The sequence below is a fragment of the Gadus chalcogrammus genome, chromosome 9 (assembly GCF_026213295.1).
Source record: "Gadus chalcogrammus isolate NIFS_2021 chromosome 9, NIFS_Gcha_1.0, whole genome shotgun sequence".
Taxonomy (NCBI): Eukaryota; Metazoa; Chordata; class Actinopteri; order Gadiformes; family Gadidae; genus Gadus; species Gadus chalcogrammus.
The window spans coordinates 10,856,828-10,874,327 of NC_079420.1; the positions used below are offsets into that span (position 1 = coordinate 10,856,828).

Consider the following 17,500-nt stretch of genomic DNA (forward strand, 5'->3'; position numbering starts at 1 on the left):
CCATGTTGCTGCACTCATCCGCCCCGGGCGTGTTCACCGCCGCCAGCGGAGCGCTGGCCTCGCTGCTCACCCACGACGGTGAGCCGCGTGTTTCTGACTTCTACCACCGTCCCGCCCTTCTGCTCTGACCCCCGGACCCTCTGCTCTGGGTGTTACTGGAGCATCCTCTCACCCCCTCTGAACTCCTCTCGGCTGTACTAACCATGTGCTCCCGGGGCCGTGACCCCAGGTAAGATGCGCTCGCTGCTGCTGTCCAACGGCCTCCACGTGAACCTGGTGGACATGATGAAGAGGCACGCGGCGTCGGAGGACATCTGCCTCAGCGCCTGCAGACTGCTGACCCTGCTCTTCCAGGGGAGGTGAACCACCCAGTCCTCCTCCTGAGACATTTACATTCAGGGCGTTTAATATACAGTAAGGATGTTCATAGAAACAAGTGCCAAGCACTAACTATCGCTAGGTTAACCCATTCCCCTTATAGAACAAAGACAGCTAGGCTAAGTACTGTTTTTAAGTGCCAGGACATACAACATACAATAAGTGTGTGAGAGGGTTGTCGGGGTGTCCAGGTGAATTGTGACCGGTCCCAGAGGCCCGAGTGTCTTGATTGGCCCATACCAGAACCTCTGGTCCTCCTCCCTGTGCAGGACGGCAAGCCTGGACGAGCTGAACATGGCCATGACCCAGATCCTGAAGACCATGAAGCTCCACAACTTCCAGCCCGAGGTCCAGCTGGAGGCCCTGCAGGCCAGCCTGGTGTTCCTCTGCCCAGGTACCCTGAGTCTGACCCCCAGGTACCCTGAGTCTGACCCCCAGGTACCCTGAGTCTGAGTCTGACCCCCAGGTACCCTGAGTCTGATCCCCAGGTACCCTGAGTCTGAGTCTGACCCCCAGGTACCCTGAGTCTGAGTCTGACCCCCAGGTACCCTGAGTCTGAGTCTGACCCCCAGGTACCCTGAGTCTGATCCCCAGGTACCCTGAGTCTGATCCACAGGTACCCTGAGTCCGGGTCTGATCCCCAGGTACCCTGAGCCCAGGAGAGACCCTAGGGCATGGACAGGCTAGTGTTGGAGGTGATGAGGTTACTGGGTTTAGTGCCCTGGTAACTAAGCTGTCAACATTACACAAAAAATATAATAATGTTTTAACAAAAGTATTTTCGCCAGCTCCAGTCTCTCTGTACGCAGTTGAAGATGGATTTGAGTTTGTGTGTGGTGTATCGCTTGGGTTTTGTTTGTAGGAGTAATTTTTCTATGAATTTTGCTTGTCCAGAAATGCATTTAAATAAGCTCCATCAAGAGGAAGAGTTCTGGACCTCTCTCATTTCTGAACCCTGCCTCTGGTCCTGGCCCTGACTGTGGGGTCTCATCCCACAGACCGCAGCTTGCGGGAGAACGGGGTCTCGGTGGGGGACCCCGACGCCGCGGACCTGTCCCTGAGGGTCCTGAAGAACCAGTGCGTGCTGGAGGGCGCCCACGCCGTGTACCTGGAGGCCCTGAACCGGGTAGGCCCCCTTCAGGTCCTCGGGCCTCGCCGCTCCTCGAGCCCACCCCTGTGTTTGTTTTGAAGGACCCTGATTGGGTAGGAGGGGTCACGCCGCCATCGCTCAGAGAAAGCGAAAGTCGATCATCAAACTCGATAACATTTACATTTAGGGCGTTTTTACCAGAAGCGACTTGCAATATGTAAGTAATAAGTTTGTCAGCAGAAAGAGAAAAGACAGCATATCGCTGTCTTTTCAACCTTCACTTTGTTCACTTTGACTCTGCATAGCCTCCCCCCTACACACACAGAGAAATACACTGAGGAAAACACACAGAAGAACACACCCAGGGGGCGTCACACAGAGGAACACACACAGAGGAACACTATCAGGTCATCAGAGTTAATTCAGATTGTCGTCCAACTTAATAATAGAGATAGCTCTGTTAAGCACTATTTGACTCGGATTAAAGCGATACGCTGAGACATCTCAATTATCGTTTCAATGTCTTACTCAGAATTAGACGAGATGTTAAAGTCTAACTTCATCAGTAGGGGAGTTCTCTGGGTTAGCCTCGCTTACCGCTTCTATTGATTGTGTGTGTGTGTGTGTGTGTGTGGGTGTGGGTGTGGGTGGGCGTGCACTTGTGTGTGTGTGTGTGTGTGTATTTGTGCGTGTGTGTGTCTATATATGTGTGTGTATTTGTGCGTGTGTGTGTCTATATATGTGTGTGTGTGTGCACTTGTATGCGCGTGTGTGTGGTTCTGTGTGTGTGTGTGCGTGTGCGTGGTCGTGTGTAGTTCATCAGCAGTCCAGCCATCCAGACATGCGGTCTGAGGGTGTTGTCCGCCCTAGCCGACTGCTCTGGTGCAGTGGACCTCCTCTGCCAGCAGGGGGCGATAGACACCGTGCTGCACACGCTACAGATGTTCCCCAGGGATCGAGGTACAACAACTCTGTGGTACAAACCTCCACCTTCACATTCACATGAGGTTAACACACCGAAGACCGAGGGGATGCATGAGTCAGGGTCGTAGACCTGGTCCTCAGAGCTCCAGCTGTGGGGTCTCACCCTGTGTTGTGGTCCTCAGGGGTCCAACTGCGGGGTTTCATCCTGTGTTGTGGTCCTCAGAGCTCCAACTGCGGGGTCTCATCCTGTGTTGTGGTCCTCAGAGCTCCAGCGGTGGGGTCTCACCCCGTGTTGTGGTCCTCAGGGGTCCAACTGTGGGGTCTCACCCTGTGTTGTGGTCCTCAGGGGTCCAGCGGTGGGTTTTCACCCTGTGTTGTGGTCCTCAGGGGTCCAGCGGTGGGGTCTCACCCTGTGTTGTGGTCCTCAGGGGTCCAGCTGTGGGGTCTCACCCTGCTCCAGCACCTGGTCTCCAGGAAGAAGCTGTCCAGGGTGATGGTCCCGGTCCTGGCCTCCGTGGTGGTCTCGTCCCTGGGCCAGTACGCTGACGACCCCCCCCTGCTGCTCAAGGTCAGCTGGAGCTCCTCCCCCTCCCTCTCAGACACGCCCCATCAGGCCTGCTGAACACGCCCCTCTCAGCACTGTTGAATACTGGATCCTGATTGGTCCGTGACACCTCAGCCTTTAAGGGTTCTGAATCAGTGCTACAAGCAAACAACACAACAGATCACAACAAAGCAACACAAAACTACTTTTGCCCAGATGCAAAAATAAAATGTTCAATTTACCACAGAGAAAAATTAACATTCTAATTTGATAAAAAAAACACAAATATTATCAATAAAACTAAGAAAATAATTAATTTCAAACTGACCTTGTCTCGCTGACCAGCCCTGGCGGCCATGTTGGAGGTGGGTTTCCGTTTCGGCAGCATTCTATTGGCTCGGTGGTCCTGAACGCCCCCCCCCCCCCCACCCCCCCCCTCCAGGGCTTCCTGGTGGCGTTGAGGATGATGGACGCCTGCTCCAACGCCGCCGCCGACCTGCAGCGGGAGGACTTCGACAGCCACGTCTTCAGACACGTCCAGGAGGACACGCCCCCCCACCACCCCCCCTTGGTGAGACCTAACTCCCGCCCCCCCCCCCGGGTGAGACTGGGTACAGGAACAGAGGAACCTTACTCACCACTGAAGGGAGCTTACTCAGCGGCCATGACAGGACCCGAAAACATCAATAATAAGAAGGGAACTATAAATAAGAATACGCAAATAATGACCAAGAATATGCTCTTTCTCTGCCTCTCCATCTTCCCCTCCCTCCCTCCCCCCCCCCCCCCTCCCGTAGCTGCGGCGGTCGGCCTGCCTGTCCCTCCTCCGGCTGTGCTCTGACCCCGCCCTCCGCTCCGTCATGCTGGAGAAGGCGTGCGGCGACGACAACGTGGCGATGGCCGAGTGCCTCGTCGTCATGGGCGCCGACGTCAACAGGAAGTCCGGAGCGGAGTCCCTCATCTACCAGGTCAGAGGTCATCGGGCGTCTGTCGCCGGGCAGCGCTGAGCCCCTAGCAACCTCAACAGGGTTACCGCGGAAACCAACACAGGGATATCATGGGGATAAAAATGAAATCTGTATGATATATGATATATAATCTATCTCCTGTCTGTCTGTCTGTTATATATGATATATTTAAATGTATCATATATATATGATATATTTATCCGTCTATCAATCTGTCTGTCTGTCTTTCTATCTCCTATTTCTCTGTCTTACTCTTTAAACTGTCTGTCTCCCATCTATCTCTTCCTATCTATCCTCCCCACCTCCCTCCCCTCACCCCTCTCTCCCTCCCCCCTTCCACCCTCCCCCCTTCCTCCCTCTCCCCCCTCCCCTCAATCTCCCTCTCCCCTTCCCCCCTCTCTCCCTCCCTCCCTCACCCCTCCTCACCCTCTCCTCTCCCCCTCCCTCCCCCTCTCCCCCTCCCTCCCCCCTCCCAGGTGTGTGAGCGGGGCGGGCCCCTGGAGCTGGTGGAGCTCCTTCTTGGGGGGGGCGGGGTCCCGGAGCAGCAGCTCCGCAGGGCGCTGGGGGCCAGCGTGCGGCGAGGGGACGGTCCCGCCGTGGTCCTGCTGCTGGCCCGCCTCGGCCTGGACCCCCACACGGGCTGCCTCACCCTGGGGGGCCTCCGCCTGGGCCGTCTGGACCCCGCCTGGCTGGGGCCCCTGCTGGCGGAGCGCAGGAGGGGCCCCAGGGAGGGGGAGGGCCACGGTAAGGGAGCGGGTGTTTGTAGAGGAGTGAGGGAGGGAGGGAGGGAGGGGGGGGGGGATGGGGGAGGACGATAGGGGTCGAGGGAGGGGGGCTGGGAGAGGGGAAGGGGAGTAGGGAGGACGGGAGAGAGGGAGGGAGGGTCGGGAGATAGGGAGGGAGGGGGGGGATTGAGAGAGAGAGAGGGGGAGAGAGGGGGGGAGGAAGAGGGAGAGGAGACGGGGAGAGGGAAAAGGAGGGGGGGGAGGGAGGTTCAGTATAAAGGTGTCTGCTAAATGCCCTGATTGTGAATGTAAAGACTATCTCTGTAAATAACACGCTAAACAAGAGGAGGAGGAGGAGGATGGTGATAGTGATGAAGACTCCCTCTGCGGTCCAGGTCCAGGGGACCGTCTGGCCCAGTACGTCCGGTCCCACCAGAGGCCCAGGAGCAGCGCCGGGCCCGGGGGCGTGGCCATCCCTGGGGGCGTGGCCGACCTGTGTCTGACCCCGGGCGACATATCGGACGAGAGCGACGACTCCAACCTCAGCTTCCTGTCGGTGGAGGACGGGCCCTTCCTGCCCGAGGGGCTGGAGAGCGACGGTGAGAGGGGGCGTGGCCACGACGAGATAGGGCGTGGTCACAGTTTGAGAGGGCTTGGTCACGGTGAGAGAGGGTTTGGCCAAGTTACACTAGACAAAAAAAACAACGATGTCTTTCGTAGACGGCTCACCCCGCTGGATTGCTATGTCAGTGCTACATCAGTGCTACGTCAGCGCTACGTCAGCGCTACGTCTACCTTGTAGTAATAAACCTTTATTTAAAGTGTTGTTCGTTGGTCTCGTCTAACAGATGTCTTTCCTCTCGCAGGCAGTGATTCGCTTCCGGGAGCTCCCTCCCCAAAGGCCCTCCACCAATCGGTTGAGGAGCTGAACGGGGGGGTCCTGAGGATGGGCCTGGGGCGTCCCCGGTGTGCCAGCGAGGAGGTGAGGCCGGGCTTCACTGCATCTCACCTACAGTCAACAAGTTCTGCCACATTTTGGTCAAATCTCATTGGCTTCTTCTCTAGCATGTGTTACTTATCGGCCAATCCAATTGGTTGACTAATTTGAGGTAGGCCAATTGGAGTTAATTAGACGACCAATTGGATTCAATTAGTCGAGTGGATTCTTATTTACCTATTTCGTAAGAAGGACATTGAAACACAAACTCGAATGGACAGTAAAAAAACTAAATGGCAACAGGCTCATTCCAGCTCTTTCTTTATCCCTATTGGCTCAATGTTCTAGTCAGGTGACTCATAATAATAACTTGTAGTCCATAACTCAAATGCTGTGGTTGGCGGCCCTGCCTGTCCTGGGGCGTCTCTAACACACGGTGGCGCTGTGCTCCCCAGACCGCAGGGCGCCAGGACAAACGACACAAACACCGGAGCGGGAGCTTCACCAGAGGTACGACAACTCCTCAGTCTGATCCCAGGGCTGCTACTGTCAGATCCTGGGTCGGTGGGGTCAGATAACATACAGATGTGTACCTCGTGTGGTTAGACAGGTCCTGTACAGATGTGTACCTGTATGGTGAGACCCGTCCCAGATGTGGACTCCTCTTTGATCTTCTCCCGGTGACTAAAAGTTTTGTCCCACCCCCCCCCACCCCCCCAGGGATCCACTCCCCAGGGATCCACTCCCCCCTGCTAGGCTCCGGGGGAGAGCGGTTTCCCCCCCTGACAGTGGACCGGGTCCGGGACCTGGACCTGTCGGGGAACGAGCTGGACTCCGTGAGCTGTCTGACGGACCCGGGCGCGGTCCTGAATCACCTGGAGCACCTGCTCCGTCTGGACCTCAGCCACAACTGCCTGCTGGCCTTCCCCCCGGAGCTGTGTCCGGTACGGAGTAGACCTCAGGCAGAAACTATCATTTAATATAATATTGATTTGTTTTAATTCTTGTACTTTTGAATATTTTGTACATTGTTTTCAAGTTTTTATGGCGTGTGTCCCTGTGTGTCTAAGTGCCCTTGATGTGTGTGTGTGTGTGTGTGTGTGTGTGTGTGTGTGTGTGTGTGTGTGTGTGTGTGTGTGTGTGTGTGTGTGTGTGTGTGTGTGTGTGTGTGTGTGTGTGTGTGTGTGTGTGTGTGTGTGTGTGTGTGTGCGATCATGTGTGTGTCTTTGTGTGTGTGTTCCAGAGCCTGAGCAGCCTGACCCGTCTGGACCTCCAGGGGAACAGGCTGAGCTGGCTGCCCCCGGCCCTGCTGGCCCTGCCCTCCCTGGGCACGCTCAACCTCTCCCGCAACGCCCTGCTCAGCCCTCTGCTGCCCCCTGACCCCGACAGCGTCTGCTGCCCGTCGCTAAAGCAACTGAACCTGTCCTTCAACCGGCTCGGGGCCGTGCCCCCCGCCCTGTGCCGGGTCGCCCCCCTGCTGACAGAGCTGCTGCTGGAGGGGTGGGTGGAGCCGTCAATCAAACTCTGTTCACGTAGCGCTGCTCTTTGTGTACTTTATTAATATAGAGACGATACATTTACATTTACATTTAGAGACGTAGAATACATTTACATTGAGGGCGTTTAACAGACGCTTTGATCCAAAGCGACTAACAATAAGTACATTTGTCAGAAGAAAGAGGAACAATATATCTCTGTCAGTACAGTAAGGATGTTCATAGAACCAAGTGCCAAGCACTAACAATCACTAGGTTAACCCATTCCCCGTATACAACAGAGATAGCTAGGATAAGACACGCTACACATGGCTTAATTCTGTTTTTAAGTGCCAGGACGTGCAACATACAATACATACAATACAATACAATGTACCTTAATAATTCATGATGATGATGATGATGATGATGATGATGATGATGACAAATCACCTTGTTTTTTTGTATTTTACTAATGAAACCTTTTGTTCGTCGTAACGTAAAGAGGGGAACCATTCTTTACATTCTGTTCATGTCATCTAGTGCAGTGATTCAACTGGTTGGTCGCATTTGAGAAGGTCACAAACTGCTGATGTGTTTTGGTCTCACTGTGACGTGATCTCCTCGGTAACCCGGGCACGTGTTCCTCCTCAGTAATGAGATCCGTGTTCTGGGAGCTCCGCTGGGTCTGCAGGAGCTCAGGGTGCTGGACCTGGGTAGGAACATCATAGAAGACATCTCCTCAGACTTCCTGATCGGCTGTCCCAGGCTGGAGACCTTCAGCGCCTCCATGAACAAACTGGGTGAGTAAATCCAGTCGGGGTCATATGGTTAGAAAGGACCTTTAAATACCTCCTGTCTTCTACAGTTTAAGTACCTCCCACGTGTACTGTACCTTTATATACCATCCCTCGGTACTGTACCTTTAAATACCTCCCATGTTTACTGTACCTTTCCTGCACTGTACTCGTCTGTACTGTGATGGGATTTTTCGACTCTGATTTTAAGGTTCAATCTGCCAGCTGCCTGCCAGACTAACGACTTTGAAACTGTCTGACAACCGCTTCAGAGACGTCCCTGAGGTTGTGCTCCGACTCCCCAAGTGAGCTAACAACATATTTTCTTCTGTATTAAAATTGTATTTAATATATATATATATTTTTTCTTTTTCTATTTTTAATCCAAACTGAATCCTGATTGGCATACGCTGGAGGACAACGTTCTTACTGGCCTATATTGGTAGAGAACTTTCTCGCTGGCGTCCCTTGGTGGAGAACGTTCTTAATAGCCTATATTGGTGGAGAACTTTCTCACTGGCGTCCCTTGGTGGAGGGACGTTCAGCCGTCTTTATGTCTCGATGTCCTCGTCTCTGTAGCCTGCGGTCGCTGGACCTCAGGAGCAACGACATCGCGGTCCTGCCGGGCCCGCGAGACTGGGCCTCGCTCAACCTCCGGGAGCTGATCCTGGGCCAGAACCGTATCGCCGCTCTGGACCTGAGCGGACCGGTCTACAAGTGGTCCCGCCTGGAGAAGCTGCACCTGGGGAACAACAAGCTGACGGAGGTAAACGCTCCCTGACGAACAGCAGGAGCCTCGTCGCGTGTTGTGGATCTGGGTCGTGTGTTGAGGGTCGTGGTTCTCTCGCTCTAACCCGCTCTGCCTCCTCCTGAGCCACAGGCCCCACCAGGCCGTCTGATCTTCAAACTGTAAATGTGGCCGACGTTCCCCTGAAAGACACCAAGGCCCTGAATGAACCCAGAAGCCTTCTCTTGTCCTCCTGTCCTCCTGTTCCCCGGATCCCCCCTCCAGGTTCCCCCTCAGATCGGAGCCCTGGAGGAGCTCACCTCTCTGGACCTGAGCCACAACGCCTCCCTGCGCTCCTTCCCCGACGAGATGGGCCGCCTGGGCCGGCTCTGGGACCTGCCCCTGGAGGGGCTGCGGCTGCAGCTGGACCTCAAGCTCATCGGCAGCAAGACCAAGGACATCGTCAGGTCTGTCTGCGGGGGGGGGGGGGGGGGGCTCCTGCTGTCTTCGTTTGTACGAAGGACATCATGGTGTAACGTCTCAAGGAAATGTTTGCGATTCACGATGTCTGTAGGAGTCCGCTGTACTCCGAGTTGACCCATTTCATTGTGTTTCTTTCACCCCTCTGGTGACGTTCAGAGCGTGTTCCCTACCTCAGGGAGGTTGGAGGTAGGTGGTAGGAGGTACCTCAGTGGGGTGTAGGGATGGTCCTGGACTAGGGCTCTCCGCTTCAAGGCTCCTGTTTCCCAGCAGGCCCCTTCAGCCTAACTGAGGTGCCTCATACCTCCCTGATACCTCAGTAAAGTTGCAGGCTCCTACCCCCCTGAGGTTCCCCCTACCTCACTGAGGGTGAAGAGACGGTCCTGGTCCTCTCTGAGGTACCCCCTACCTCACTGAGGGTGAAGAGACGGTCCTGGTCCTCTCTGAGGTACCCCCTACCTCACTGAGGGTGAAGAGATGGTCCTGGTCCCCCCTGAGGTACCCCCTACCTCACTGAGGGTGTAGGGAGGGTCCTGGTCCTCTCTGAGGTAACCCCTACCTCACTGAGGGTGAAGAGACGGTCCTGGTCCTCTCTGAGGTACCCCCTACCTCACTGAGGGTGAAGAGACGGTCCTGGTCCTCTCTGAGGTACCCCCTACCTCACTGAGGGTGAAGAGACGGTCCTGGTCCTCTCTGAGGTACCCCCTACCTCACTGAGGGTGAAGAGATGGTCCTGGTCCCCCCTGAGGTACCCCCTACCTCACTGAGGGTGTAGGGAGGGTCCTGGTCCTCTCTGAGGTACCCCCTACCTCACTGAGGGTGAAGAGACGGTCCTGGTCCTGGGCTCTCCGCCTCAACATTTCCGTTCTCCCCGCAGATTCCTGCAGCAGCGGCTGAAGAAGGCGGTGCCGTACTACCGCATGAAGCTCATCGTGGTGGGAAACCCCGGCAGCGGGAAGACCGCCCTGATCCAGCAGCTGATGAAGGCCAAGCGACCGCAGAAGACCCCCCGCCCCGGGACCAGCACCGCCGGCCTGCGGGTCCTGGACTGGACTCTACGGGAGCGGGACCAGAAGAGCATGGTGCTCAACGTGTGGGACTTCTCAGGTATGGGGCGGAGGCGTGGCAAACCCCTACAGTACTCGTTCATCACGGGAAGCTGTCCCGTAGACGTTCCATCGATGGATCAGAGTCTTTGCGTTGACCTTGTTAATATTGTGGGAACAGGTAAACTGTACACGAGGTCACCTCCTTAAGAGTAATTAAAAAAAAGAGATACATCGATAATCCTCCATTGAGATATTTTTCAATGTTTTTTTTACAAACTGTGTTGTATTCCCGTTTACTCTGGCATCCTCATGCATCAGCTGCAGAAACCTTCAACAAATCTTCCATTGGCACAGTAAAGATAGTGGTTAAATACCTATCATGTGTACTGTATCTTTTAAATACCTGTCATGTGTACTGTACCGTTGAAGTACCTCTCATGTGTAATGTATCTTTAAATGCCTCCCGTCCGTCCTGTACCTTTTTAAATGCCTCCTCTCTCTTGATTGGCCGCTATGTGGCTGCAGGCGGAGAGGAGTTCAGCGGCTCCCATCCCCACTTCCTGACCCCCAGGGCCGTGTACCTGGTGGTGTACGACCTCAGCAAGGGACCCAGCCAGGTGGAGGCCCTAAAGCCCTGGCTCTTCACCATCAAGGTGACACACACTCACTCACTCACTCACTCACTCACTCACTCACTCACTCACTCACTCACTCACTCACTCACTCACTCACTCACTCACTCACTCACTCACTCACTCACTCACTCACTCATTCACTCACTCACTCACTCACTCACTTACTCACTCACTACCTCAGTCCCTACCTCACTCACTCATTTAGTCACGTGCACACACTCACCATCACTCACTCATCATCATCACTCAGTTACTCATTTTCTCACTGACTTACTCGCTCTCTCCACACTCAGCCACAATCATCATTCCCCCATCATTCACTCACACACCTTCATTCCCTCACTCACCATCATCACTATCTCACTGACACACCATCATTCAGTCACTCACCATCATCACTAACTCAATAACTCACCATCACCCAGCCAGTGCCAGCGTCCAGTCCTGACGTTGTCTATGCCCCCGGTCTCCAGGAGGTGGCGCCACTGTCCCCGGTGCTGCTGGTGGGGACGCACGCCGACGCCAGCGAGGACAGCGCCGTGCAGGCCTGCCTGGCCGCCGTCCGCCAGGAGCTGCTGAGCCACCAGGGCTTCCCCGTCATCAGGGACCACCACGCCGTGGGGGCCGGCGAGGACACCGACGCCCTGGCCCGGCTCCGCAAGTCCATCGCCCGAGAGGCCGCTGGGTTCAAGGTGGGCAGCGCCGCTAAAGAGCGAACGGGGAGATGAGGCTGCAGAGCGAACAGGGGAGCTGAGAGTTAAGAACCGGAAGAACCTAAAGCTAAGCGCTAAAGAGTGAACCGCAAACCGCTAATGCGATAAAAACAGAAAACAATAAAACGACAACAAACCAAAACCATTTTTGTTGTATTTTTATTGTGTTTCCAAAAAAGTAATTGTTGTTGTTGATTTTAATCTCCCCTCTGGGCCTGGGAGAAGTGTACGGTGCTAGACGCTAAAGCACTAAATGCTGATTCGCTAGCCTCTGCCCACCCTGCTGCCAGGTGCTGGGCCAGCCGGTGATGGGCCAGCTGGTCCCTGAGAGCTACGTGGAGCTGCAGCGTCTGGTGCTGCAGGAGAGGGCCCGGGCCACGCCCGACTTCCCCGTGCTGCGGCACGCCGACCTCCTGCTGCTCCTGCAGGAGAACCAGCTGCAGCTGGAGGAGGCGGAGCTTCCCCACGCCGTCCACTTCCTGAGCGAGGCCGGTGAGCCCGGGCAAACTTTATCGATGCGTGCCGATTTACACACACGACACGACGCAGCGAGCGGAACCACTGACGTCGCCATGACGATGATGACACCATGACGATGATGAAGTCATTGATAAAATGGGATGACATGTTTAAATGGCTAAACGTACCACAATAACCGAGGCATTTCATGTGTCTCTGTCTGCTAGGGGTGCTGCTGCACTTCGAGGATCCGGTGCTGCAGCTCCGGGGGCTGTACTTCATCGACCCCCAGTGGCTCTGCAACATCATCTCCCAGGTGAGGATCACCCTGTTGGGAACAGCAGATACATACTCACTCACTCACTCACTGTCACACTCAATCACTCACTCACTGTCACACTCAAATACTCACTCACTCACTCACTCACTCACTCACTCACTCACTCACTCACTCACTCACTCACTCACTCACTCACTCACTCACTCACTCACTCACTCACTCACTCACTCACTCACCCACTCAGACACTCACTCAGACACTCACTCAGACCCTCAGTGTCACTCTTATATCACTCACACACCCCCAACCCACCCCCACACACTCCCACTCCCACTCCCACCCTGACGACTCCCCCTTGCCGTCCCCAGAAGCTGCCCCTGCGCAGCGTGGGCGTGTGGGAGCACCCTAAGGGCGTCCTGCAGCGCTCCCTGGTGGAGAGGCTGCTGCTGGAGGGCAGCTGCTTCCCCCGCACCCACCTGGCCCCTCTCTTCAGGCTGCTGGTCCGCTTCCAGATCGCCCTGCCCTGCGGAGACGACCAGCTGCTGGTGCCCTCCAGGTGGGGCCCCCCTCCTCCTCTCATGTCCTAGGACTCTCACAAGGACTCTAAAGAACGCCTCTTACCCCCCCCCCCCCCTCCCAGCCTGTCGGAGGACCGGCCCGCCATCGAGCTGCCCCACTGCGAGCACTCGGAGGTGATGGTGCGGCTCTACGAGCTGCCCTACTTCCCCCTGGGCTTCTGGCCGCGCCACATCAACCGGCTGCTGGAGGTCTCGTCCCAGCTGCTCGGTGGCACGGGTACGTACCCAACGTAACCCCGTCTGTCTGTCTGTCTGTCTGTCTGTCTGTCTGTCTGTCTGTCTGTCTGTCTGTCTGTCTGTCTGTCTGTCTGTCTGTCTGTCTGTGTGTGTGTGACTCATGTATGTGTGTGTGTGTGTGTGTGTGACTCATGTGTGTGTGTGTGTGTGTGTACATGTATGTGTGTGTGTGTGTGTGTGTGACTCATGTATGTGTGTGTGTGTGTGTACATGTGTGTGTGTGTGTGTGTGTGTGTGTGTGTGTGTGTGTGTGTGACTCATGTATGTGTGTGTGACTCATGTATGTGTGTGTTTGTGTGTACGTGTGTGTGTGTGTGTGTTCCAGATAAAGCTATGCGTGCTAACAGGATCTACTGGCGTCGCGGCGTGTACCTGAGCTGGTCTCCAGACGCCTACTGCCTGGTGGAGGCCGCCTCTCTGGAGGACAGCCCCTCCAGCTTCATGAAGGTCACCGTGCCCTGCTCACAGAGAGGTGCACGCACTCACACACTCTCAGCGCCCTGCACAGCCATGACACCTCCGTACCACGCTTAGGTCTGGGTTCAGCAGACGAAGGGAGACAGACCCGTCAAAGTATATGATCAGGATTACAGTAAGACTACAATCTAATGTAGGAAACTGAGATATGAGGTCACAAAGTATTTAAAATGGGGTCACGTTCCGAACATAACAATCATCCTCCTGCCTTTTCCTTACTCTCTTCCTCCTCCCTCTCCCCCTCCATCTCCACCTCCCTCTACCTCCCTCTACCTCCCCCTCCCTCTCCTCCACCCATCCTCCCTCTACCTCCCCTTCCCTCTCCTCCACCTCCCTCTCCTCCTCAACCTCCTCCTCCTCCTCCTCCTCCTCCTCCTCCTCCTCCTCCTCCTCCTCCTCCTCCTCCTCCCCCAGGTCGTGTGCTCCTGGGCCAGGTGGTGGACCACGTGGACTCCCTGCTCGAGGAGTGGTTCCCGGGTCTCATGAACACGGACATCCACGGCAGCGGGGAGGCGCTGCTGAAGAAGTGGGCTCTCTACAGCTTCAGGGACGGGGAGGAGAGGGTGAAGGTCCTGCTGGAGGACCTGCTCACACTCTACAACAACGGTCAGCCCCTATCTCTCTCTGTGTCTCTGGTGGAACCCGTCTGTGTGGGGGCGGCCTGTGGCTCAGGAGGTAGAGAGGGTTGGCTGGTAACCAGAAGGTTGCTAGTTCGATCCCCGGCTCCTCCTAGCTTAGTGTCGAGGTGTCCCTGAGCAAGGCACCTCACCCTAACTGCTCCTGACGAGCTGGCTGTGGCCCTGCGTGGCTGACACCGCCGTCGGTGTGTGAATGTTTGGATGAACGGGTGAATGTTGGGCAATATTGTAAAGCGCTTTGAGTGGCCACTGGTTAGAAAAGGGCTTCCCATGTGTGTGGCTGTGGTTCAGCAGCCCAGCACAAATAATCCAGTTAAGGGACCAGTTAATGGCCGGGGGGCAGTTGGTCCCTTAACTGGATTGTTCCTCCTCTCTGAAGGCACAAAATGTAACTGCTACAGCCGCTGTTACATCCCTCTCCTCTGCCCCGAACTGATTCAGTTAAGCCTCGTTGGCCCCGGGCGGTTCCTGACAGCGTCGCCTTAATACTGTTAAAGGAATGGACGGTTGAAATGAATGTGTTAAAATCGGACCGTTGTAATATTAGAATGTAATCCTGTCCTTAATGTATTGTAAGGTTTAGGGTCTGGCGTGTGTTGCCATGTGTAAAGGTTCATATCGAATGACGAAGGGAGGGCAGGGGAAGCTGCCCGGTGGCCCCTTTAACCCCCGTCTGAATACACTGTGGGGGTTTCACAATGCTCACTGCTTAGCCCTAGGCTAGCGTTATCCCTAGGCTGGCGTTAGCCCCAGGCTGGCGTTAGCCCTAGGCTGGCGTTAGCCCCAGGCTGGCGTTAGCCCCAGGCTGGCGTTAGCCCCAGGCTGGCGTTAGCCCCAGGCTGGCGCTAGCCCCAGGTTGGCGTTAGAACCAGGCTAGCGTTAGCGCTAGGCTAACGTTAGCCCCAGGCTACGATAGTCCAGAGCTTACTTGCTCATGTTCACATACAGGTTCCATGTTTAATAAACGTCATCCTAAGTATCCATCCTTTCCGTTGCCTTGATGATGCCGCCTTTCCCCCGCCGAGGCAGACTTCCTGCTGGTGGACCCCGAGGACCCCCGCTGCACCCTGCCCGTCTCCCAGGTGGCCCCGGACCTGGTCCTGAGCGACCAGCCCGCCTGGACCCTGCTGGACCACGAGGCTCTGGAGGTGGACCTCTCCAAGGACAACCTGCTAGGTTGGGGCAGTCCCACGAATGATTGATCATGTCTGTTGTGTTATTTCTAGAAGAAAGTGGTCCAATCCTTGGTCGCTTTTAACTCACTTTATTTGTTAAAGTAGGCATGTTTCGGTATGGTAACTATGAAGCTTAAGGGAGGGAATTGTATCTAACGCGTGCGAGGGACAATATCGTGAGCTTCAAGCCCCGGGCTTAAGCCCGGTTCTCTCTGCGGTTACCTATAGTCTCTCTCCTCTCCCCTTGAATCCCCTGCTATTGCCCGTCAAGTGGCCGTGGCCTATTTGAAGTGGGCGTGGCCTATGTGACGTATTAGCCTCGGCTTCCTCACCTGTCTGAGGTGCTGCCTTCTGTGGATGGAGTAGCTATTGCAGCCTTCAGTAAGGTCCTGCTCCCCTTGTGGCTATGTACAGTATTTACGGCTTATATGTTCGGTCCTGCTTCCTAATAGCTATGTGGGGGCAGCTTATGTGCTTAAAATACGTAACATGTCTGGGGGGGACGATGCGGTTAGCGCTAGGCTGTAACACAGGAAGAGGTTCCACAAACGTCCAGAGAAAGAGAAACACAGATGACAAACAGTCATTCTTATGTTTGTTGTTATTGTTGATATGTTATCAATCAAACTATTGCCTATTGGCGTGGGCTAAGCTCAGGAGGCGGAGCAGGGTGACTTGTGACCGGAAGGTTGACAGTTCAATCCCTGTCTCGAGGTGTCCTTGGCTGTTCCTGGCTCATGATCTACATTCATTCATTCTCTAGTCGCCCTCAATCTTTTCACCCCGGGGGGTCTCGTGTGTGTGCAGGAAACGGGGGCTTTGGGACGGTGTACCGCGGGGTCTACAAGAACGAGGAGGTGGCCGTGAAGATGTTCAACAAGCACGCCTCTGAGCTGTACGTCCACCGGCTGCTCAGACAGGTAGGACCGGCTTCAGGTCACAGGTTGGACGGTCTCTGAGATCAACGAGGGTAAGCCCTGGTCCGTCTGCCCCTCCGGCCATAACCCTGGTCCATCCCTCTGCCCCCCCCTCTAGGAGCTGGTGGTGCTGGGGCGCCTCCACCACCCAAGCCTGGTGGGGCTGCTGGCGGCCGGGGTGTCCCCCAGGGTCCTGGTCATGGAGCTGGCTCCGCGGGGGTCCCTCGACACCCTGTTTGAGCACCTGAACCAGAAGCTGCAGCACCGGATCGCCCTGCAGGTGGCTGACGGACTGAGGTACGCCTGGGTCTACTGGGTCTACTGGGTCTACTGGGTCTCCTGGGTCTACTGGGTCTACTGGGTCTACTGGGTCTCCTGGGTCTACTGGGTCTCCTGGGTCTACTGGGTCTACTAGGTCTACTGGGTCTCCTGGGTCTCCTGGGTCTACTGGGTCTCCTGGGTCTACTGGGTCAAATGGCTCTCCTGGGTCGCCCCACGTCGGGAACCCAGCAGTCCTTCTGTGTTACAGCAGAACCTCTGGTCCAGCAGTCCTACTGTGTTACAGCAGAACCTCTGGTCCAGCAGTCCTACTGTGTTACAGCAGAACGTCTGGTCCATCAGCAGTCCTACTGTGTTACAGCAGTACTCTAAAACATTTATCATTATAACGCCATTACACAACGACGGTACTAGATTAAAAAAAAGGGCAACATTTCGCTGTTGGCCGTTACCATGCCATGGGGATATCACATCCCTTTACATGCCTTCCTACAACTCTCTCGCCCAAGACATTTATATAGATTTTTATTCTCGTATTCTCATTTGTTTTCTAGCTGAAACAGGTGGTTGACTGATCAGTTCAACAATGATAAGCGATGGATACGCTCGTGTTTTGACGTGTGGTCTGATGCCTCCTCAGGTACCTCCACTCGGCCATGATCATCTACCGGGACCTGAAGCCGCACAACGTCCTGATCTTCAACCTCAAGAGCAACTCGGACATCATCGCCAAGATCACAGACTACGGCATCGCCCAGTACTGCTGCAGCATGGGCGTCCGCAGCGCCGAGGGGACCCCAGGTGTTATGCTACGTCAGGCTACGCTACACCATGCTACACTACATCTTGATAGGCTGCATCGTACTTGGCTGCATCGTGCTAGGCTACATACTGCTACACTACATCTTGCTAGGTTGCATCATTCTAGGCTGAATCGTGATAGGCTGCGTCATGCTAGGCTACATCATGCTAGGCCGCATCCTGCTAGGCTCCATCTTGCTAGGCGACATCTGTTAAG

The 17,500-nt window shown here is 55.3% G+C and overlaps 1 protein-coding gene across 2 annotated transcripts in view; it reads left to right on the forward strand.

The window, feature by feature from the left end:
* lrrk2 (leucine-rich repeat kinase 2) overlaps positions 1–17,500 on the forward strand; it is a 35,859-nt gene that overhangs the window by 10,233 nt on the left and 8,126 nt on the right. For both annotated transcript variants that reach the window (XM_056598134.1, XM_056598135.1), the window contains exons 11-41: positions 1–78; positions 230–359; positions 648–772; positions 1,377–1,504; positions 2,284–2,428; positions 2,821–2,960; positions 3,379–3,507; positions 3,734–3,904; positions 4,381–4,648; positions 5,025–5,228; positions 5,496–5,611; positions 6,022–6,076; positions 6,287–6,510; positions 6,810–7,066; positions 7,696–7,844; positions 8,050–8,143; positions 8,418–8,604; positions 8,851–9,032; positions 9,923–10,152; positions 10,620–10,747; positions 11,203–11,421; positions 11,733–11,934; positions 12,129–12,217; positions 12,550–12,737; positions 12,822–12,976; positions 13,322–13,468; positions 13,888–14,079; positions 15,141–15,287; positions 16,094–16,206; positions 16,322–16,500; positions 17,123–17,283. The exon at positions 1–78 is cut by the window's left edge and continues 29 nt beyond it. In XM_056598134.1, coding sequence (XP_056454109.1) covers positions 1–78; positions 230–359; positions 648–772; positions 1,377–1,504; positions 2,284–2,428; positions 2,821–2,960; positions 3,379–3,507; positions 3,734–3,904; positions 4,381–4,648; positions 5,025–5,228; positions 5,496–5,611; positions 6,022–6,076; positions 6,287–6,510; positions 6,810–7,066; positions 7,696–7,844; positions 8,050–8,143; positions 8,418–8,604; positions 8,851–9,032; positions 9,923–10,152; positions 10,620–10,747; positions 11,203–11,421; positions 11,733–11,934; positions 12,129–12,217; positions 12,550–12,737; positions 12,822–12,976; positions 13,322–13,468; positions 13,888–14,079; positions 15,141–15,287; positions 16,094–16,206; positions 16,322–16,500; positions 17,123–17,283 — 4,932 coding nt within the window. The remainder of the gene's footprint in view (positions 79–229; positions 360–647; positions 773–1,376; positions 1,505–2,283; positions 2,429–2,820; positions 2,961–3,378; positions 3,508–3,733; positions 3,905–4,380; positions 4,649–5,024; positions 5,229–5,495; positions 5,612–6,021; positions 6,077–6,286; positions 6,511–6,809; positions 7,067–7,695; positions 7,845–8,049; positions 8,144–8,417; positions 8,605–8,850; positions 9,033–9,922; positions 10,153–10,619; positions 10,748–11,202; positions 11,422–11,732; positions 11,935–12,128; positions 12,218–12,549; positions 12,738–12,821; positions 12,977–13,321; positions 13,469–13,887; positions 14,080–15,140; positions 15,288–16,093; positions 16,207–16,321; positions 16,501–17,122; positions 17,284–17,500) is intronic.